Source organism: Anarrhichthys ocellatus, unplaced genomic scaffold (assembly GCF_004355925.1).
Source record: "Anarrhichthys ocellatus isolate YVR2014 unplaced genomic scaffold, GSC_Weel_1.0 scaffold27, whole genome shotgun sequence".
In the NCBI taxonomy this organism is placed as follows: domain Eukaryota; kingdom Metazoa; phylum Chordata; class Actinopteri; order Perciformes; family Anarhichadidae; genus Anarrhichthys; species Anarrhichthys ocellatus.
Window position 1 is genome coordinate 2980392 of NW_022280057.1, and position 23366 is coordinate 3003757.

Below are 23366 nucleotides of genomic sequence, written 5' to 3' on the forward strand. Positions count from 1 at the left end.
CACACACACACACACACACACACACACACACACACACACACACACACGCCCACATTCCTCCCAATTTGATAAACGTATATATAAATAAATGCACTAAAGTCAAGATGTGGCCTTTAAGGACAGCATTCTTGATGTAATAACTCTTTTGTAAAAAGTCTCAGAAAGCAACCGCGAGTTACTTTAGAGGGTCAGGAAGGAGTCAAACAGTGGGAGAGGAAGGACACAACAGGTAGGAAACAAGCAAGACTGGCGGGCACAGAAACTCTGCAGGAGGAGACTTAAGTATAAGAGCTGACAGAAAGAAAAAGAGACCTCAGTCACTCCACGAGAAGCTGTGAGTGCTAGCGGTCTGCGACAACATGAAGATAGTAGATGTCCCCGAGGAAGGAAGGCGATGTTTCATCTTTAGGGAGGCAAGTCAAGAGAGGAAGAGAGAAGAAATAAGAGGTGAGACAGAGTAAGAAGAAAGTCTTTAGGTGCAAAGGCGAGGGCAATAGTTAGGAAAACAACGTTGGAAAGGTAGAAAACGGTAAAAATGCTGAGTACTGTAATAGTTACACTGTACCACGTTTAGCAACAACTGTCATTTTAATGTGTAGACGGCAAAATTCACAGCATGCCATGTCTTACAGCTATCAATACAAATATTAAATTTGTACATTTTTGATTGATTCTGCAATTTTAACATTTGATATGGACAAAAGCAAACATTTTAAAAAACAAACACTGTATCAAGTATATATTGTACAAGACTGCATTAAAACTGCCCTAAAATATGCGCTAAACATTTGGTTTGGTTTATTACTTTTCCCAAATAAAACTGGTCTAGACACAATTTAAAGTGCGGAACGCACGCAAAAGGTCAGCGCATGCCTCCAAACATTTACAGCTTGGAGAAACACATTAGCCTCACGGGGAGCTAATTGAAGCGACAAATTATCTTCTGGAGGAAATGGGAGGAAAATCAAACTGTCCCTATCAAATGAAGTCATGCCAAAAACGGCTAAGAACATTAAAACCTGATGTTAAAGATGCAGTGGAAAAGAAAAACACAACCCTGTGTCCCTGTGTTAATAGTTCCATTAGCTTGCACCAGGCCAAATACAGTATACGTATCATAAAAAAAATACATTTACTTTTCTCCAGTAAAATGTTTAAATATTTTTGATGTCTCATCATAAATTTTGGGGCGTATCCATATATTTCCTCAATCAGATGAGATTTAATGTCTAGCTAACCCCATCTATCATATAAGGACACTTTCCCATTAGCTCCAGTGTCATAGTTGCTAGCAGAGTACCATCATGGATCAGAGGTTTGTGTTTAGTTGTCAGCTCGAAAAAAAACAAAACTTAGTTGTGGTGTAATTCTTTAATTTGTCCCTCATCCACAGCCTCCTGATATAACAACACAGGCGAGGGAGTTGTTGGTGGAGGCCAATAGTCCTCTACAGTGAAGCTTTGCTCCATGTATACAAAGCCATGTCCACTTGAACAATCCAAGAAAATGTAAAGGATTTGATTTATATCCATCTCATAACTATACCCCCAACCATGTTAAAGATGCTCCATTAACGACGACCAAAACCTTGGGAAAATAATCGTTAAAATATCAAAAACTGTTACTTTTGAGCGTCGTAAATCTGGGACAGAGGGAGAGAGAGGGAGAGAGGGAGAGAGAGAGCAAGTGAAGTAGAGTGCAAATGTGTGTGTCAGGCCAAGTGTGTGTGTCTCAGCGCTACCTGTCGAGCGTGGGGCCCACGAGGCTTGCGGAACACCACAAGCAGGATCTCTGGCAGTAGGCTGAGCAGGATGAGCAAGATGATGACCAGCCAGGCGGACACTGAGCTCAGCATGTTGGCGAAAACAAAGTACAAACGTTGCTGCTTCAGGAAAGGCCTGCAGGAGAGAGAACACTTTAGTTTTACACCGACTGAAAGAGCAACAGGGATTGAATAGAAAATGAAAAACAGGTCAGCTGCATTGACTATGTAAGTTATCTTATGCAGAGTTGTTTCCTTACCATATTATTCCTCCCCAGAAGAAGCTGAAAAACACGTAGAAAAGCAGGGAGCCCCAGATTACAAAGTGGTTGATCCATGTCCAGTGCCGTGTGTCCAGAGCGAGCTAGAAGAGCAGAGGAAAGTCACTAAATGTGCATGTTTAATATCCCACATGCTTTGCCAGTCAGTGTTCAGCAAGACAATAAATCAACTTTAAAATCTCCTGTGTTCTGTTCTAATGATGAACCCTTTCATAAAATAAATAAACAGGGGAGTGGCTTACCTTAAGTGTGACAGTGAAGACAAGGACAGTGAAGACAATTGTTCCATATGACCAGTTGCCAAAAACCTAGATTTAAATAAGGCAAATGAGCAAGTGTACTTAGGAGACGATGCTTAATCAAGTAATGTAATTATGGAGGTGAATTAAATCAAACCTGGCCGTTATCCTGCAGTGCTGGGTTGCTGAACAAATATCGAACACCAAAGAAGAAGAGCAAGCCGTGGAAGACTCCAAGCAAAGTCCAGTAGAGGAACGGTCTCCACTGTAACATGCCATTCTTAGCAATCTCTCTAAAGAAAGACATGAAAAAGAAAGATGAACAATTGTAAAGTCCTTATATTATAATGTATAATTCAGTCTCCTTGCATATAATCTAATTCATCAAAAGGGAAACAATTAAATATTTGAGTGAGGAATGTGAACAGCTCTCTCTAAACCAAAACTCCCACTTTAATGTGTAATGTAATTAAAATGCCCAGTTAGTATAAACATCAAAAAGCTAATGTAGGACCACTTATTTGTGTTAAAGAAGCAGAAATAGCTAACCAAAATATCAATCCCCTTTTCAAAATGTCTGTGTAAATTTAGCATTTTGAGAATTAATCTATGGCTAAAAAGTATAAGTTATGGCTCAGCCGTCACATTTTAAGTTTACCGTTTCCATCTTCTTTTTTTACTTCTCTTAACTTAAAAACATAAAGACTAGCCATTCAAAATAGCGATCCTATAACTGAAACATGAACTTATTAATATATATAAATATTGCCACTTAACAACTGCAAGTAAGCGAAGGTTCCCAGGTTTACCTGTAGAGGGTAGCGTTGTCCAGCAGAACCTCAATGCAGATGTGCTGCTCCAGGAGACTGTAAGCCAGGATGGGCATAGAGGTGAAGCAGATGTTGTACATCGTCAGATAGGCCGCGTCATACAGGGGCTGGGGAGGATGGGAGCAGGAGGGGGGACGGGTTGATGAGGAGGAGGAGGAGGAGGAAGGGGGACGGGGGAACTGGGGGTTAATATCATGGAGAGGACCAAACTCGAACACACAATCATACTTAACCATACAGTGTGTCATATAAGCAAGCTTGTATACATATTTCATGTATTTATGGAAGATTTATGTCAGGGGTCATGTGGCATGAGCGAGAATAAAATATTCACCCTCACAACTAGAAATATGAAAACATAAATCAGTAATCTTAAAATGATGATATCTATATTAATTAATGCACTAACTGACATTTCTATGTCAGGAGCAGTTTTTATATGAACACGGTGCCATAAAACATTTATAAAATACTTTTACTTCTCATTAATAACAAAACTGAATTTATCAATGTGCTCCAAATTGCCATCAGGTCTACATGACATTGTGTTTTTAACAGTGTGACAACACTCACACGCAGACGCGCGTACATGCCACCATGATTACATAATAGCCACATATGTTGTACTACGGTAGCAGAACATGACACATGTCTGTATTACATTCTAACGATGCAGTCAGAGTCAGTAAACATATCAGTCAGAGCTCAGACATCCCAGGGGGCAGAGAGGAAGGACCAATCTGAGGAAAGAGTCAGAAGGACGAGGAGGTGTGGATTCAAGGGATACCGCCTCCTTTCATGTTCAGAACATCTTTGAACCTCAAAGGGCCTCGGGGACATACTCACTTGCTGGGAATAGCCACAGAAGAACTGGTACAAAAACTGAGGTAAGATGAAGCAAAGGTTCTGCAGGCGAACAGAGAAAGAGAAAAGTCTCACACATCAAATGCATTAATAAGTTCCCATGTGCTTATGATGTAGGTACAATAATTCAATACATTAACCTGAGTTCAACCTAGAAACTGTTTAATTATTTAAAGAGGATTGGTTGTGTCAAACATGTCACCAGATGATCCCTCAAATCAAGTTAGTTTCTGGGTTTGTTTGGGAAACACAGGCTTTGGTGAGACACAAACTAAGGCTGAAGAATAATAGATATGAAGTCATTGTTCCACCTACCTTGTAAAAGAAATATTGCACCAGGTGTGCAATGCGGACATAGTAGAGATGCCCATGAGCCAACAACAGTTTCTTGAGGTGCTTGAGTTTGGGGATGGCATAATCGCTGTTCCTCACTGCCTGCCGACCCTCTTTACCCTTAATACCTGGAACACCAACAACAAATGTCACACACTACCAGGCCATCATCACCACCGTCCCGAAATAAAAAGAAAACTGACCCGTAGTAAATCTGATTACATAGATCCAATTACATAATGACTGTTTTTCCATAATTACTTCAAAAAACACCCTGAAAATGATTACATTAAAAATGAGTCATATTTTATACATATATTTTAGTTTTTAGAGAGAGACAGAGAGAGGGAAAGAGACCAGAGCGTGGTTGGAATTTGTCCCCGTCTTTGTGTCTTCCGTGTTACATCGTGTAGGCTACTCTCACAGTTCTACATTGAACACTTCTTCAGAGATCGCCCAGTCCCAGTTTTTTTTTTTTTTTTTTTAATCATCATCCATCTTTTTTCCGTTCGAGCCCTGCACACTACCTTCACCAAAAAGTTACCTTTCCCTCCATTTGGAACAATAGTTGAGAGAGAGAATGAAACTTCTTACCAATGCCAACATGAGCTTCCAAAATCATGCTGACATCATTGGCCCCATCTCCAATGGAAAGAGTGATTGGGCTGCCTTTAGAATTCTTCACCATCTTAACGATCTAAAGATGGAGCGAGACAGAGGACAAAAGTCTTTCAAAAACCTGAAACCGAGTGTTCACTGTGAAAACATTTTTTTTGAATACATATTTCCCACATTTTCACCCGATTGTTCTGACCTGTGCCTTTTGTAGAGGAGCCATGCGGCAGCAGAGCACAGATGTGCAGTTTTGACAGATCTGCAGGAACAGGTTCTTGTAGCTACTTGAGTTGGACTCAGAGAAGGCGTTGAGCACCATCGACAGAGTGGCTCCGTCTATGATGAAACCATAGTCCTGGTTTGCTGAAGACCAGGTCCTACAAAAGAGAACAAGGAAATAGATTCAAGTTTAATCATCCATGACATTCAGATTGGTTAAATAATCAACCGAATACAAGAACAAAGTATCGTAAAATTACCTGGTGACGCCTGCCTTAATCGGTGGTGCATCCTGAACAGCTTTCCTGTGGTACTCAAGCAAGAGCTCATGCAGTCGCTCCTCCCGCTTCCTCCCTCCATCCTCCAGAGTACGCACAGTAAGCTCCAACAGCTCTGTGCTTCTCTGGAACAATCTACAAGCATAGCAGGTGGACTTTGCCGTCTCCATCTTGTCCCCCGTTAGGACCCAAACTTTAATACCTGCACCCTGCAGAGCCTCCATGGTCTCCGCTGCCTCCTCTTGGAGTCTGGGGGATAAGAGAAAAAGTAAGAGTTAGTGGAAGACAAACCAGTTAAACAAAACTATGGACATCAGGGTTAATTTCCCAGGAGTTTTAGTGCATTACAATATCGCAAAGGGAGACAGCTTTATGACAAAGAAAACAGCTGTTTCACTGGTGCAAATGGAACTTAAATGAGGTTGAGATTGTCTTTGCTCAGACAGATGTTAGAAGGGACTTTGGGACATGTGACATATTGGTAGGTATCAACATAACCATGGTCTCATTTTATACTAAATGTACCAAATTCACATAAATCATTCATGAATGTTTAGGTTGGCTTTAAATAAATAAATAGAAACAATAGTATATTTAAGGAGTTTGATATTCACCTCCTGTTCCTCCAATAATCTGAGATGACAATAATTACTCGCTGATGTAAATTAATTTACTATTTCAGATGAAATGCATTGATGCAGGCTGATTGCGTTGGTTAATGAATTTTCAAAATTCAATAGTAGTCTTGGATTGTACCCAAATTCCACCACAAGTTGGCGGTGTGAGCTTACATAAATAAAGTTCATAATAAAGGGGACTTTTGGCTGTCACCATTTCTCAGGTGAAATTAGAGAAGCCGATTCACAGGAGGTAAAACACTACCAGGAATCTGGTGACGTGTGGCAAAAGGCATGAGGAAGAAAAATGGTTCTGAAAGGCCACTACTGTAAAGTGTTGAGGTTGCATTAAAAGGAGAGAAAGGAGGAATGTGTTCATTCCAGCAAAACACCAAAGAGGCAATTATAAAACAGAACAGGACGTTTATGACACGTTTATTGTTGGCATCTGCCAACGTTTGCCCTCTCCTGTCAATTTTAGGTGTATTCTGTGAGAGTAAGGACCCCCTAAAATTCTTGGCACTGATCTTTATTGAGAGAGAGAGAGAGAGAGAGAGAGAGAGCGAGAGAGAGAGCGAGAGCGAGAGCGAGAGCGAGAGCGAGAAAGGGAAGGACAGCAGCTGCAAGCAAGATAACAAACATTTGTCAACTTTAAACGTCAACAGGTATATCTGTGAGAGCTGTCTGACTATGTCGTGTGAGCACCCACCGATCTTCTACAGCAGTAGCTCCTATTAGACTCATGCCGGTCTCCACTTGGTTGTAAACAGCCATGAGCTTCGCCTCTCTGTCCTGCAGAGCCAGTCTAGCTTCCCTCAATCCTGCGTCTGCCTGGGCGTAGTCCTCTGCACTGAGATATTTGCAGGCCACACACAGTGTCCGGTAGCCCTCCTGAACAGTGAAACACACAGCACCCGGTGTTTCAACAAGAAGAAAACCATCTGTTTTTACATCATTTTACTAATCAAATAAAAGCTGTCTAACCCTAGAATTATACAGTATATACTTAAGTAAAGATAACAGGAATTAAGAGGAAATTTGCTGATGTCACTCACTGTCGCATTACGCTCCACATTCATGCGTATTCTTTCAACCTCCTCCTGTTTGACGCGAGGAAAGATGGAAGAGTCTGCTCCCTTACAGAAGAGCAATGTATCACCTGGACATAAAAAACAAACACAAACACACAGCATGGTGAGGACTGAGGGCCAACATTAAATCACGGTCAATGCAATAAACCTGACAGCAATCTCAAGCTCACCTGATTTGGATCTGACAATTACACTCATTCGCCTTCTCACTGGGTCAAAGTTCAACACGTGAAGCAGTTCGTACCTGCCGAAGGTACAAAATGGAAATAAAAGCTGAAGTGCAAAACATCAATAAAACTAAAAACGTCGTTTGTGAAATGACAGACTTACGTTTCAATATCATTGTTCCTGGTGAGAATTTTCATGTTTTTACTTTCCAGGCCCAGAAATGTGAAGCCAAACCTGCAGATGGAGACAAATCATCTCAAATGAGCCTCTTGTGTACCCATGTCCTCTGTGAATTGACTGCATACCATGCACGATTTTCAAAATCCATTCTGTGATATTCATATTCAAACCACACGCTTGCTCTTTGAACTATTGTTAAAATGTCAGTTTGTCTCATTGAGTCATAACAGCCCATCTCTTACCTCATGGCACCCTTGACCAGAGCAACCTCATCAGGCGAGGAGGCAATAAAGCCTCTCTGCTCCCGCAGTGGATGGAGCACCTCTCCATCCACCTGGTCCATCAGTCCGTCCTCCTGGCCTTGACCCTGCTCTGTAGACTCCTTCACCTGCACTGTGTGGCACAGACACAGGGCACGCAGAAACAGCTCCTCCTTCTCCTGATAACACCACATGAACAGGGCTTAGTACAGTAAAGAAAAAGATGCGGTTTATTATAATAAAATGAATGTATGAACAATCTTTAATGAACCACCATTTTAAATGTAACCCTTACACACACACACACACACACACACACACACAATATTCTCTATAATTATCAGTATGGATTCCTTAAAAGAAAACAACTTATAGGGCACTTTTAGAACGTACGGATTTAATTTTTAGGGCTTTATATAATGGGTATATTTTAAAACAATTTTTTTAACCAGGTTACTTTACAGATAGAACTGTCATGGTAGTGTTTTTAAGCGACTCCGCGACTACGTTCTTAATGGTCGTTAAATGTCAAAAAGCCTAATTTGTTGTTATTTGAGAAATAATGAACGTTTCATCAACATGTTTTTTTTAGATATTCTGATTGATTTTGTCTGCAAAAAGGTCACCTCTCTATGAAAAATAAGGTTTTGTACACAATACACATTTACAAACATTTTAGTTTAATGTATCCATATTTAACATTTTACGGGCAAGTACGTTTCAAACTTATCTCTGCAAAATATTGCTGCTGCAGAAACAGTTTACTATTCAAAGCCGTTCTTTGCAGCCGTCCTACTAATTGCAGTTGTTGACTGTTTTTTTACATCCAAATTCCTCAAACCTGTATATTTGCGTTTAATGTAAGAATACAGATTTACCTCATAGTTTAAGGTAGATTCCTCTACATTTGATCTTCTGTTTTAACTACACTTCTACTGGTTATTGTATATGTTTATATTTCATCTTTTGTATGTCCTGTGGGTGTGTTTTTTTATATACAGTATATATAAAAGCCATTACAGGTTTGTACCACACCCTCACATGTACTTTATATTTATTTCTTGTGATTTGCATTTGTGTGTGCAAATACAAAATGTATTCATTTACAGCCACAAATGGAGCCATATACAGTAGCTGGAGTTGAGAAAGCCCTGGATTTACAACCATTTGTGATAATTGACTTCTTATCAACATGCTTGATAATGGGCAACAGTCTGTAAATTGTTATCAGCCGCTCATGTCGAGATCAAACAGCCACATTGCTCCGCCTCCATGTTGAGTGCTTATGTTGACATGTCAAGGAGACTGCATGTGGCTGACCTATGAAGGGTCTTTCTGAGCAGCGAGCTATGTAATGGCCATATGTTGCTGCATGTGTGCCTTTTACAACAGATGGAGGGACACCACAACACCCACCCTGCCAGCTTTGTCCTGCACTTTGTTCACAGGTCCATCTGTGACACAGAATCCGTCCAACTCGGAGCTCGCGTCCGGGTACTTGTACTGGAAGCCGTCGATGCAGCACTCTATGAACTCCATGTTGTTCTGAGTGAGGGTGCCCGTCTTGTCTGTGAAGACATACTCCACCTGCAGGCAATGTGATGCAAATACATGACAGGCTCTTCCAAACCAATAAAGATTCACTTTCCCATTTAACAGGTTCCAACGATAAGATTAGGCAATCACTCTCAGAAAGCATTACACTGCATTAATCAGTTTAACGAAGCATCACCTTTAATTGAAGTAATCATCAGCCAAACCAAGTGTGACTGATGTATGGCAGCACTGTTTGAGTTAAGAGGTGCCATAAAAACAAGAGAACGGCCGGTCTGGTGTTATTATAAGCAGTTCATATTTTACAATTGCATTGTACCAAGCAGCATTGTACCACGTTTTAATGGACTCGACCATATCTTACATATTTTTGTAACTCCAGTTGTGAACTATAAGCAGGTTAACATAGAAGCCTTTTTTCCGTTACATGCTGCCTATGAATGTATGAGATTTGAGTGGTTTATGTGCAAAATAATTTCCTTGAAATTTTGAATAATGCGTGCGTGACATACAGCTGCTGTGTTCCATCTCCACATGCAGGTGTTTAGCACCCCTTGTATATCACACCCAGTTTTAAAATGGTGAGTTTGTGGAAATTAATTCCTCAATGACTTCCATTTCTGACATTTGAATGTTGTTTCATTTCATTTTGACCATCCGTCTGCCTCACCTGTCCCAGCTCCTCGTTGAGGTCTGACGTGTTGACCAGTGCTCCCTCCTTGATTTCCGGATCAAAGAAGTCTTTGTCCCATGTGATGAAAAAGGATCCCAAAAACTTTTGCATCTCAACCGTCACATACATGGATACCGGAATGATGAAGTTGAAGAGCACCATGAAGGACAGGAAGTCAGTGAACATCTTTAGGTACTGTTGGGGGAAAAAAACGAGAACACAGGCACATATTTAAATGTATATCTAAACTTGACTACATCGTGCATAACATAAATCATCATGTGTTTAAATTGCCCTGGAATATTCAATGTAACAACAAATATGAAGACATGTTGGAAATCACAATGTTCATAGTTCATCGAGGGCTAGGGAAGAAGGTTATCCGCCAATAAAATCGACCATGTCACAATGTAGGTCTGCAGTGGCCATTTCGCTGAGAGTGGTATTAGTTTAGAGCTTGTAAAACACTATAATACAATGAAACTGCAACCTCTCCAAGTTACAACGAGAAGCTTTCACAGGGTAAGTATTTACCACATTAACACATCCCTTCTAGGTACAGTAACATTTGCAATAAAGATAATACAGAGTACTGGTGCAATGCTACCAAGACCTATTAGCTATTCTTCTCCCGGTGGGAATTTGTGTACGTCTTGGTTTGAACTGTTGTGGTGCCTGTCAGACTCTGAACTCACAGTTCATTGCTTTGACAACAAGGACGGGCCGGTTTGCTCACCAGATTGGTGTCCTTCTCTCTCTGGGTTTTCTCGTTGTACCAAGGCTCATCCTGTCCGGGCTTGTTCTGCCACACATACTTAAGTGTCGTGCACACTAGGGCCTTGCTCACCAATATGCAAAGGTAAACCAGAAGGAAGGCATTGATAGACCTGAAGAAATAACAAATAAATCAAGTTAATGAGTACCAAATGTAATGTCACGTATTTTTAACTTGTTCACGTCATTTTCTCTAAACTTACTTCTCCACAGCAGAGCGTTTCTGAGACTTTCCCTGGTAGTTGAGAGCCATCTTTGTCTCCATGCCAGTGTAAATCGCCACACCTTGAGAAGTAAAAAGTGAGAAGGACGATTGGCTTTCTAGCTATCGTCACTAAAATATTGCAATAAAGTCAATATCATTTCACTCACCACAGATCTTCTGAGTGTTCTTTAAAGTTGCCCCTTTCAGCAGGAGGTTTTCTGGGCCCAAAGACCTGCACAATCACATCAGTAGATCAAACAGTTGCAGAAGCTGTGCAATCCACACACACCTCTATTCTCTAAATGGAAACCTGACAGGGAAGCTGGCCTCCACTCTAAAATACGCAGTGACAATACACAGTAGGACTGCAGTCTGGGCTTACACCAGTTCCAGTGTTCTTGAGAAAGACATTGGCTTTTGTTTATATGGTCATTACAAAGCAGTCAGTGATAGATGCCTGTGGGAGTGCTTTGGAAGCAGTGGCTGAACCCATGCCAGCCTGTTTTAATTTTTCATGTTTGTCTGGTAATGAAGAATCGATGGAATAATGATTTGTTGGCGATACAAAGGGAAACAAATGAGTGCTTAAGCAACTGTGTTTTCATTTTGCTCTCACTCAAAGTGGGCTGAGGTTGTTGTGCATGAGTTCTCTCACCTTGCTGCCGACTCCTGATCGTGTCCGTCGATGTTCATAATGCCGACAAACCTGGAACAACATGACATACAGACTTTATTTTTGTTGCTTATGTTATTCAATCTGTTAATACCAGAGCATATTTGAACTGAAGGTATCCAAATCTATGCAGAGTTCATTTACTTCAGAAAACTGTAAGTACTCAGGTGCAGAGGTTTAGGAGCCAGCTAATTAGTGGTGGTTAGCCAGCAGCATGCTGTCAGTTTCATTGACTGAATAGCAAGCGTTTGGCACCATGGCTTACACAGCCCTAGCACGTCTCAAACACCATTCTGATGTCTGGCTAAATGATAATATTCTGTCCCTTTGCCCCAAGGGGGAGCCAAAGGCTGTCTGTTGACTCAGCTGAGAGTCCGACAAGACAATAAGAATCACCTCTACGCTGGGCAGATCACAGATTACTGGAGACACCAAGCCCACACCTGCCGTTCCTAATGTGAAGCGCACACCAAGGCTTGCCAAAACCTCTCCACTTAAAAATCTACATGTTAATATTACAGTAATTTAGGACATTTTCAACTGGCATTGAGTGAAGCCATTGCCCAACGAACATAAGCAACACATGCTTGTGGTGTGAATCTGTTGGGGCCACATGATGAGTTCCTACTTGTAAAGGTCAGGCTGTGGCTGTTCACACTCGATGGTGGCGTTGAGAGTTTCCAGATCCTTCTCTGTGTCTGGCACCGTGTAATGTGTCTGAACGAGTGGAAGAGACAGAGAGAGAGAGAGAGAGAGAGAGAGAGAGAGAGAGAGAGAGAGAGAAAGCGAGAATAGGAGTGAGCATTGACTGGCTCAGGTCAAGTTATCATTATCGTCAAGTTTGCCCTCCCCTACCCCTCACACGCAGACAAGGAAAATAGGATGCTCTGCTATACGGACTTTCCACTCTCCTAATAAGCGTCACATTATAAAAACATAAAGTATAACTATAGCTAATATAACTTAATGGCACGGCCCATCTTACTTTATGGTTGGACTCTCCATCCAGACTCGCTGTGGTAACGAAACATGTGTCGTCATCTCGGCTAGACTGCAGCAGTATTAAATCACAGGGAAAGGTCTCGTCTTCCTTCACCTCCACAACATCTCCAACCTGATCAAAGGAAAACAACCAAACACAACTTACAAAGACTTTTCACAGGTTGCTTTCTCCTTCTTCTTCTTCTTCTTAGGCCCCAGATCAATAGGATTTGGCACAGGATGAGTTTAAACAATCACAGCTTTACCACCAGGGAGCAGAAGGACTCCAAAATAAACATACATCGCTGCCAATTTCCTTTCAACTTGTTGTGGCTAATTTGTTTTAACTTAAAGATATAGCATAAACAGAGCAACATGAGCATCCGTGAGTCTGACCACTGATCAGTATTCACTCCCCTTTTAGCTCTGGTTTGGTCAGCTAACATCTGACAAAATATCTGGCTCTACGGCTTGCTAAATGTTTATTTTAGCTGTTGTCCGTTTCACACTAGGAGGTAGCCTACATTGAACTATCGTGTGCGCTCCTGTGCGGGAAACAGCTGTACAAAGTTTCATACAAAGCAACAATGTTTTGGTTTTGACAGCTGGATGTAGATTCCCAGTGGTGGTTTAACATAACCAGGAGTCACATATACATATGCGTGTGTGTGTGTGTGTATATATACATACGTATACATGTATAAATGTTGTTTAATGCATGTTTAACTTTTAAACATTCAGAAATCTTTGAAAACACTGGTGCAGAGCAACAGATAAGAATACATTGGCGAACTAACCTGCACACAACACCCTGGATAAATGAATTACCATCACACCCATGTTTGAACATCTAATCAGTTGAGCATGCAGAGCATTTTCTCCCCTGTGCTTATATTCCAAACACAGTCATGACAAGCTGCCAGCAGCTTCTTACTGGCCATGTCTCTAAGGAAATGTTTATTCCAGTGGATGTGGCTGCTGAAAGGTACCTTGATCTTCTCACTGTCCTTCTGTATCCTCCGGCCTTCCTCTAGCACCGTCACTGGGAACTTATTCACCTCATTGTCAGCCTTGTGTCGCAGCCAGTCCTCGTAGCCCTACACCAACATATCAAAATAAGCATTGAGTTATTTGCTTGATAAAACAAAAAGTACAAACTTTTGTCTCTGAGGGACAGGACATTGACATCAGCATATACTCTCACACAATAAAGGTTTGACAGGACCTCTCACCAAGAGAAGAGGACAAGACACAAAGAAATGTCCGTGCATACAATATAATCTTTACATTTAGTATTTCATCATTATGTGAAAAAGAGCAGAATGCGATAGCGATTGTCCAGCAGTGCATTGGAACAGTATGCCATGAAATAATACTGAATCGGATAAAAAAAAAAAATAATTCCTGGGGCTGCAGAAGCATAAGGCAACAAAGCCTAGTGTACATTTGAAGTAGTGTAACGACCACTTCAAAAGACAGTCAAGTTTTTAACCTTGTTAGCATGTCCATATAGTGTCATATCAGACATATCACGAGCAAAATAAGCAGTCAACGCTGTTGCTTAACGGTATTTTATAAGGGACCCTAATTTCAAGGCCCACAAAGGAGGTGATATGCATTGAAACACACACAGGACCATATTACTGATGCAGCAGTCAGCGCGTGACGGTGACCAATATTGTTTGGCTCGTTTAAAGTACAAGCTTATACAAATGGATACAATTCAGGATTCTTTAAATAACTATATTACATCAGACTCAAAAAAGGTTAGCTCTAGGGGTTTACTCAATGCCAGCAGAAGAACTTTAAGATAGCGATAGAGAGATGGTGCAAAGATGCAGAGGGTAGAGACTAGAGAGGGAACCCAGAGTGTGTGCCAAGGTGGAGCTCGAGCCAGAAAGCAGAAGTACCAGGAAAGGTGATGGGAGGAGAGAGAAAGTCTGGATGAGTGATGCAGAGAAACGATGCCAGGTGGATGAAAGGGGAGAGGGGAGGCCTTCCACGGATGGTCAGTTGAACTGTACAGTTCACCTACGCCTAACTAATAGAGTCGGGCGGACCGCCTTGCTGTCCCACTTCAAAGCCTGGCTGAAGGCAGTCCAGCGCCATCAGTGAGGCCCATGTATTTTTGTAAGGAAGCACACCCACTATTGTGCGTTTCAAAGCCCTAGGAGTAGACCAACTAAAAAGCCAATGTGAGAACAATACATCTAAAGCTGGGACATGGAAGCAACAGAGTCAAAGAAATAGACCCTGCCCTTGATAATTTCTCTCTCTGTAATAGACTCTCTCTCTCTCTCTCTCTCTCTCTCTCTCTCTATTTGCTCACATTCCCATAGAGCCCATTTCGTCTTCTCCCGAATCAGAATTCATCAGCGGAGCACATTAATACGAAACCCAAGAAAGCATTAGTCACGTACTTCATACAAAAATCCCAGCAGGGAGTTATGAAGGCAGGGGGACTCATTATGTTATATGGAGAGAGAGAGAGAGGACAGGTATAATGCACTGAGGAGCATTATGAGGAGATGACAATAGAAATCACAATAAATTGTCTATGAACAACACATATCAGCATCATTAGGCAGCGTCTTACCTGCTTGATCGCGGTTACTGTAATCACAAAAAATAAGGGTAGGCCACTGGTGACTGGGCTGGTGGGGGTGTCCACTATCACCTATTTGGGGGGAAAAAACAGAGAAATGTAACGTTAACACTTCACAATAAACATATGGCGTTCAAACTGAAAAGCTCTGCATTAAATGCTAGACATGACTACAAAGTGTCACTGCAGCGTGTGTGTCTGTGGTTATGGGGGGAGGAGTGCGTGGTAATGCTGTAGAGGAAGGGGCAAGCCCTCTGAATGCAGGGTGTAGTCTGCTTCTGTGACGCAATTCTACTATTCCCCAAATGTGCTCGTCGGTAGGAAACAAGGGAGACATTTACATTTCGGGATGGAGCGAGCGAGGTTCTGGACCAAAGAACTTTTAATCAAGTGGGCCAGATGCAGAGTGCTTAATCTGCAGGCATGCCAGCACTTCTGTGTCTCTGCCAAGGCATGAGAGAGAACTCAAAGCTTTGCTGGACTCACCTTACCTGCCCGAGCTGTGCGTGAGGGAATCTAACAGTAACGTTCTCGTTTCATTGTTGTGTGTAATGTAAAATAAGTGTGGGACCAGTGATCAGGAAATCCCAAACGATCGGTTTATGACCAAGGCTCTCAGCTTAAGCCCCATCGCACAAATGGCCTTGTGTGTGTTTGTGCGTTTCTTAAAACCATCATAAGACGGATTTACCCGTGCATTTGTGATTGTGCAGAATGCAGGCTGGTCTCCCCCCTGAGCCGGGGTGCGTATTCCAGCACGCACAGACAACACATCCAGCTCGTTGGTATTCTAACCAGGAGCGTTACAAGCTGTCAGACAGACATCAGTTCAAGGAAGAGCAGGAGATGCGTTTTGAAGCAGTATCCGGTGATTTATTCACCGGTGCGTGGACTAAGAATGAAAAAAGAAAAAAGAAACTGCCGCCCGCTCAGTAATCCCGGACAGCCACATTCAGTACCCACACACACACCCACACACACACACACACACACACACACACACACACACACACACACACACACGAAGTACAAAGCCAGTGAGCTACTATCCCACCCAAGCTTTACTGTGACTACAATTAACTGGAGGATTAATTAATTACAAAGCAGAGATGGACTAGCGCACATCGGCCATTTGGAGGAGTGCAGATTCAGAGGAGAGTCTGCATTATATTTGTAGAGGTTGGCGATTCCAGTGAGACAGAAGCAAAAGTAAGGATTCTGCCGCAGTAGCCTCAGGTGTAGAGAGCCAGAGGTGAGAGTGCTCAATGCTTCAAAAGAACAGTGTGTTGTACATGAGGATGGTGGATGGGGGCTCGGTGTTAAAGACTCATTACACCTTGCGCATTGCTATAGGCTGTGTTGCGAGTGGAACATTGATTTCTTCTTGAGAACAGCTGAGTTTACCCTGGTCATGTTAGCCCTTTACTGTTTGTGATTACCAGATCCTGAAATACGGATGCGATGAACATTGGAGAAAGCTGATGGAGCATTTTTTTTGTTTACTCCCATGACTGGATTGAAGGTTAGCTGATCACAACAGAGTGCAACAAGGCCCCAGCAGGAAGGACTGAGGACAGCATGCCCCTCTGATGCAGCAGCCAGATGGCCAAAGGGAGACCACAGCACAGAGTGCTGTACAACGCCAACTTTCAGCAGAAATGTTGCTAGATGTAGATTCATCTTTGGGGCTTTTATGACAATTTTGATGGCAAATGTACAATAGAGGACTATAAAAAAAAAAAGAGATAAATGATGGTGTCTTTTTAATATCGGTTCATAAATAGTGATTCCAAAAAAGCACTTTCTTTCATCTCACACTAAAAGACTTCCCAGCTTCACAGAAACAACTGTATCAAGGACAGTCATCAATTTAGGAATGGGGTGAAAACTACTTTTTAATGCGTCAATAGTATCATTGACGCATTAGAAATCACTGCAACAGCAACATCCTGAGGAAACTAAAACCTTCACAAAACCTTCAAACAACTGTACTTCGGGCCAAACGACACACAATTCTCCCAGAGCTCGTCTTTCCCCGTTTATCCGCACTGATTGACGAGGATCCCCACCAAATGTCCAGATGGCCAAATACCTTTTCCTCCTCTGCACCAAATGCAAAGCCAAAACATCTCAGCAGTAGCAGTGAACTGTGTGCTGCTGCTGATATGCTGGTGTGATATCAGAGCTGCGGAGCGAGGCAGCACAAAACCCTTCATCCGAGCCGGGAAGTGTGTCAGAGTGAGCGACGGACAGCAGGTCCCCGAGGTCCCAGGGCAGCGCTGTGGGCCCTCGCGTCCTCTTACCCCTTTGCCCTTTTGTTCCCCCCGTCTCTCTCTCTCTCTCTCTTCCCCCCCCCCCCGCTATCTTCTTTTCTCTCTTGCACTATCATCACCGTTTCTCTTACTCTTTCGCTGCACTCTATTCTCACTCGATCAAATTCAAGCAAAGACATGCATGGCTATTTATAGCGGAGTGGTGCTTTTTTATCAGCCTGTGTCTATTTGTGGCACTGAGAACTACAAGAGGGCTTCCTGGCTGCTGACGTCAGCAGTGCAGCGCTGCAGAGAGATGGGTGGAATGAGAGCGAGAGAGAGAGAGCGAGAGAGCGAGAAGGGGAGCAACAATGACAGAAAGAACAAATGACAGGGAGAGACCAAAGGAGGGTGGAACAGATTTGGAGGATGCATGACATTTGGTTGTTGGTAAAGCATTTGCATGAAGGCTCTCAGGGGGAAGTGAGAAGGTTTATTTCCGTCTATGAGATGTGGGTGTGTACCCGTTTCTCTCTCATCCTCTCTCTCTCTGATATAATAGCAGGCTGCATGGGAAAAACTGAGTGGTTGGGATAAGGAGCCCCTCAAGAGACTGGATTAGTGGAGAAACGCCAACCACGCTGCAGCTTGGGTAAACACCGTCAGCAAACCCAGGACACCCACTGAGTCATACATCCACACATACAATGTATTCACACACAAACAAACACTGCACTGCACACATTACACACTGATAATCCTTGCGCGTTTGTGAGAGTGATGCAAACATGCTTGGTGGTTTACTCCCACATAAGTGTACTGCATTCTATCACGATAATTTCACACATTAGCTCACAACTGTCCAACAATCCAGGACCTTTATCCATTAGCTGAGGATCATATGGAGTTAAGCCAGACAAACTGGAAAATAGAGGCTGCCAACTGTAAATACTGGTGGAAACAAGGCCTGGAGGGAAAAATAAACTCTGAAATTGATCTGCTTTTGACTTGAATCATGGAATTTCTTTGCGACAGCAGATATTTCTCAGTCTAGTACAGTGTTGGACCTCTGGGAGCAGTCACTGTGAGCTCATTCAGTCAGCATGCGACTAGATAGAGCACATCCCTCCTGAGCAGCCCCAACAGCAGCACTCGTTTACACTAGAGGGCTGTTTGCCTCTATAGTTTGGGTTACCGCTAACAGGAGAGAGGTTAGTTTCCATCTCCACGGATTAGAAAAAGGGACAGAGATGATAGAAGAGCAAGTGCAGATGCAAGCAACTAACCGCTTTTTTTTTTTTTGGTTCCATACACAAATCAACAACTGCCAGATCCCAAAGAGGAGAGAGGACAGGTCACTTAAGAGCACAGAGCAAGGGAATAAGGATGCCAGTCAAAGCCGTTTGGTCAGCGCTCCTGGAGCTCTCAGTCAGTCAGCTCGTCATGAGGATGGGCACGATGCACACAAGCTGACAATGACAGATTTTAGATTGCCATATATACGTAAAACCAAAATAATCTGGTAAAACCACTCTTTTCTTTTGTGAGAATCAAAGCAAAGACAATAAAAAATATATATGCAATTAAAAAACATACTTCCATTTTCCATAAATATTTGGGATGGCCAAAAACTTTTGCGATTTTTGATAGAGAGTGAACATTCAAAATAAAAATAAAAACATTAAAATTTAAATAAACAGATATATCTGTAAACCTTCCTATCTAATTCTAGGGGAATTCAGTATTGACACGTTAGATAAAAATACAATCTGCAAGCTCCTGAGTCTTGGTACTAATAGCCCATTAAAAACCCATTAATTAGTTGGGTAATTGGTTAATAGAAGAGTTGAGTTCCATACAGCTAGCTTACAATTCAAGATGGATCCTTCTTAAGAAAGAAAGACCTTTTGTAACAATGCACTTGTCAAATTCAGATGTATAAGTCTTGACACAAACTAGGTGAGATTAATGTCCGTTTATGCATAAGTGTGTCTTTGCATGTAGATCCTTTTATAATTTGTTTCCCCCTTCCTTGATTCACTGATACCTTTATTAATACAGTACCATGGCATTATTTCCTGCTTCATACAACATCTGTCTTAAAAGGCCATGTAAGACAGCAGATTGTTAATCGATGTGTGGGACATGTGCAACCTGCTTTGATGAACACACTTCTCAGTCACGCCGTACAGTTCATCCAGTATCCGTTTCCCACCTGCCATGCCCACATGCAAATAGCCACACTTTCACACAGGAAACGAACACATCGTGCTGGTCTGCAGAACACAGGTTGTGAAGCCAAGTTGGATGAGACACATTAACCCATTGAGCTTGATTATCAACAGGCTTTAACCTGCTTCATCGGGTTGTGTGAAAAGATATCAGACATGCACACGCCTCATACACATCAACTTGTTAAACAACACCACAGTCACAGTCACAGATGACATCTATAAAGTTATTTAACAATGACGAACAAACACACTGACGTAACTTGTCCTCACCTGCACCAGGAAAATGATAAGGAAGTAGAAATTGGCAATTCTTCTAAACTGTTCAAACAGGTTCTTTGGTAGAAAGTTCCAAACTGTATACTGTGGGAGGAAAGAGACAAAAAAAACACATGCATGTAGGTCACAGAGAAATAAAGAAGGTATTACAGTTTGTGGATTTCTTTCTGCATAATTTTGCCATTCAGGCATGGTGTTTTTCTACAGAATTTAGGGAGGTTAACAAAAAGCTTGGCAAGGGGAGAGAGATTAGAGGCATTCAATATTCACAGACTCTTTCATATGTGCATTCTGTCTGAGCTGTGGAAGGGGGAGGGGGACTTCGATAGCTTGGAGTCTCTGTTCTTTGTTCTGGCGAGGGAGAAGGCCCTTGGGGGACCACAGGTATTCCATTGATTCAGATAAGCGATTTATCTCCTTAATCTGGCTACCCTTGAATGCAGAGCCGATGAACTTGTCATGTTGGGCACTATTCATATGCGTTCTGTTCTTTTATAAGTGGCCATGACTGCTGATACCAATCGGGGCTGAAGCAACACTTTTATCTGCTTAAATCCCAGAGAGACGGCTTGATAATACCCTGCCGGTAACTTGGTGCCACAATTTAAAGTGCCTGGGTAGAAAAACACAAGTGCGCGCACGCACACACGCACACACACACACACACGCGCACACTCGCAGTGAAACAGCATTAAGGCACTGTTTATGAAAGGGAACCTCTGCATGGGGATAGCGTTGAAATGCAGCGGCAGCAGAATGGCCCCATCTCATTTTGCCAGACAGAAAAGAGAGTGAAAGTAATGAGAAAAGGGGGGGGGGGGGGGGCAGCAGTGAGGGTGGTGGTGCAGTAGTACAGGAGCGAGAGAGGAGAAGCGGAGACCGGCCATTGCAAACGCAACAGGATGATGGAGAGCAGAGGCATGGAGGAGCATAAACACTACAGCCGGGGTAATTAAAGGCTGTTTACCCTGACATACTGGCAGGAGCCAATTGATTGGCCCATCCTCACTGGGACGCTCTGCACCACTATAAATCCCACTGCCGCCTTACTCTCACACCGCTTCCCCTCTCCTCATCACTGTCTTCATATCCATAAGCGAGTCAGCCAGCACCAGCACCAGCCTGAGCCTGCCGCTGACACTGAGGGGTTAGATTTGGGTGGGGGGGGGGGAGGGGGTCAATCAGAGCTCAGAGGGGAAACGACCAAATTTCCCACCCTGCCAGTACATTAATAGCAGCCGTGTATTTCACTGCTCCCCTGACAAACAAATAATCGCCTTCCACTGGGAGCGAAGAAGAGGAGCATGTGGAGAGGCAGTGGGAGGAGGAAGAAAGGAAAGGAAGACACAGGAATGTTCAGGAGTTCAATCCAAGTGTTAGATAAGAGAAGAGAAATGCTTGAAGGCAGGTGAAACAGAATACAGAGAGGAGCTGGGAAACAAACAGAGCTGTATGAATTTCATCCTGTGTAAGGCAAAGACTGGGGCACCCTGGCATGTGTGTGTGTGTGTGTGTGTGTGTGTGTGTGTGTGTACGTTTCTTACCTTGGAAGACACAATCCTGTTATCACAGAACTTGGGTGGGATGATAGCCTCATTGGTGGAAGATGACCGATGACCAACATAGATAGTCCTACTCTCTACTCTGTTCTCCACTCGGCCAAGCTAGAGGACGAAGCAGCAGAGGTGGGTAGAGGTAGAAAGAGAGAGAGAGAGATTCAGATAAAAGGAGAAAGGAAAGAGAGGATACATTAGTAATTCAAGGTACATCTCTTCACTTCAACAGAGATTAGACATTAAACGAGCCGAGTTAAATCTAACAAATATATGGAATAGAATAAATAAACAACTTGTTTTATGGTGCCAGGAGTTGTTGTGGTCATAAAAACTCTTAAAGTCTGATGAGGCCTACATTCCCCCCACAGGTCAAGTATTAAGAGATTAGAAATGCTACAGTGGTGCAGCAAATTAAAAAGACTTGAAAAGCACTCACTGTTGAGCACAAGCCAATAACTCAGAGAGGACACAGAAAAGTGTGACAGGGGTCAACGGGCCAGAATGGTGACTGTGCGAGGACTATAACTTAATTCCTTCCCTCCCAGGTGGTCGCTCGTCGATGGTAAACGAGTCATAAATGCGGACAGCCAGGAGAAAAATGCTGTGCTCTGATTTATTGGATGAGCTGCCTTGTCGTGATGCAGATGGCAAGGTGATATGTGCACCCACACGCATTAAGTGCACGCACGCCCTAGCCAAATGTCTGACGGGGTAAAGACTCAGAAGCCGGGTCAGGAGCCAGGGACACGCTGGACTAACCTCGACATGAGGTGGCCGGGGAAATTCCTCTTCTATAAAAAGGCAGGTAGGGTGAATCACAGAGCAAGTCAAGGTCTTAACTCTACAGGAGCTCGCCTTACACCAGTGTCACAAACTGTCAGGCAGGTTTTTTTTTTCCCTTTTTGAACATAAAATCAGTTTGCTGCACTGCGTGAAGCTGATTGGGTTCATTCTTCTGTGTGTGAAACAACCAGAGGCTGTAATTAAACACCGCTTCTTAACTTAAAGTGGACACATGCATACATTACCTCTAAAATAAGGTCATCATGCACTGTTACAGTTTTATAATAACAGTGGCTGGCTTCCTCATTTCTAGCCTGTCATCTGTCAACAGTGGCTTCAAGTGGATCAGTCATGTCTGAACAATGCAGAGTGTTTTTACTAAGGGCAGTAGCATTACCAGCACATAGCCAGTATATTAGTGCAGCACTACCATTAAGATTCTCCATCATTATACGGGATCTTTAATTAATCAAAAACTGTGCACAAGCACACATGCATTTTGGTTCCGTCCTGAAGAGTGGAGCCCAGAAAACTGACCTCAATATCTATTCCTGACACCCTGAGGCTTCGGGTGGACAGACACGAGGGCTGCAGGGTCAAAGCAACAAAGCCAGTATACTGGAGACATATTTGCTTGAAGTTCCACCTCATCTTTTTTTTTCTCAAGCTTTGTTCCTTATCTCACCATATGCATGAAGAATTTTCCCACCTCTTTCAAGTGTAACATAACGGTAAATAAGCATTGTAAGGTATTAGTCATAAGCTGTTGACCAGTACTGAAATCCAGTGGTTTCTGTTTTATGTGTCTGTCGTTTGTTATCGCGCTGCGCAATTAAGCAAAGACATAGGGTTATAAAAATCTATAATTTTTCCATAAGTACCTTCAATCTTCCAATCTGACCTGAAGATTCCTCATAAAAGCAAATTATACTTTCCAGATATTGGTGACACCCAACTGATTTTATCACTGTGGTCCATGAAATGTCAGCAACGCTACCTCAATTAATGAGAGTTCAATCTGCTGTTAATAATTTAATAAGAAACTTTATCTTCAAAAGGTTTA

At 42.6% G+C, this 23366-nt stretch overlaps 1 protein-coding gene across 11 annotated transcripts in view; it reads right to left on the reverse strand.

Annotated features, from left to right (window-relative positions):
* atp11c (ATPase phospholipid transporting 11C (ATP11C blood group)) overlaps positions 1-23366 on the reverse strand; it is a 40042-nt gene that overhangs the window by 5258 nt on the left and 11418 nt on the right. For 6 of the 11 annotated variants that reach the window (XR_004213277.1, XR_004213278.1, XM_031862536.1 and 3 more), the window contains exons 2-28: positions 21509-21628; positions 19959-20048; positions 15194-15274; positions 13587-13694; positions 12602-12730; positions 12245-12333; positions 11599-11649; positions 11111-11175; positions 10942-11023; positions 10701-10851; positions 9962-10159; positions 9154-9324; positions 7720-7916; positions 7460-7531; positions 7300-7373; positions 7094-7197; positions 6748-6929; positions 5404-5670; positions 5124-5301; positions 4904-5006; positions 4292-4437; positions 3959-4018; positions 3092-3219; positions 2440-2575; positions 2286-2351; positions 2023-2126; positions 1742-1898 (exon numbers count right to left, since the gene is read on the reverse strand). Coding sequence is in view for 9 of the 11 variants with exons in the window: in XM_031862536.1 (XP_031718396.1) it covers positions 1742-1898; positions 2023-2126; positions 2286-2351; positions 2440-2575; positions 3092-3219; positions 3959-4018; positions 4292-4437; positions 4904-5006; positions 5124-5301; positions 5404-5670; positions 6748-6929; positions 7094-7197; positions 7300-7373; positions 7460-7531; positions 7720-7916; positions 9154-9324; positions 9962-10159; positions 10701-10851; positions 10942-11023; positions 11111-11175; positions 11599-11649; positions 12245-12333; positions 12602-12730; positions 13587-13694; positions 15194-15274; positions 19959-20048; positions 21509-21628 (3309 nt within the window). In the remaining 2 variants the exon portion in view is untranslated. Of the gene's footprint in view, positions 1-6; positions 404-1741; positions 1899-2022; positions 2127-2285; positions 2352-2437; positions 2576-3091; positions 3220-3958; positions 4019-4291; positions 4438-4903; positions 5007-5123; positions 5302-5403; positions 5671-6747; positions 6930-7093; positions 7198-7299; positions 7374-7459; positions 7532-7719; positions 7917-9153; positions 9325-9961; positions 10160-10700; positions 10852-10941; positions 11024-11110; positions 11176-11598; positions 11650-12244; positions 12334-12601; positions 12731-13586; positions 13695-15193; positions 15275-19958; positions 20049-21508; positions 21629-23366 lie in introns of those variants that run through there. The other 5 variants (XM_031862533.1, XM_031862531.1, XM_031862534.1 and 2 more) reach the window with 3 other exon arrangements.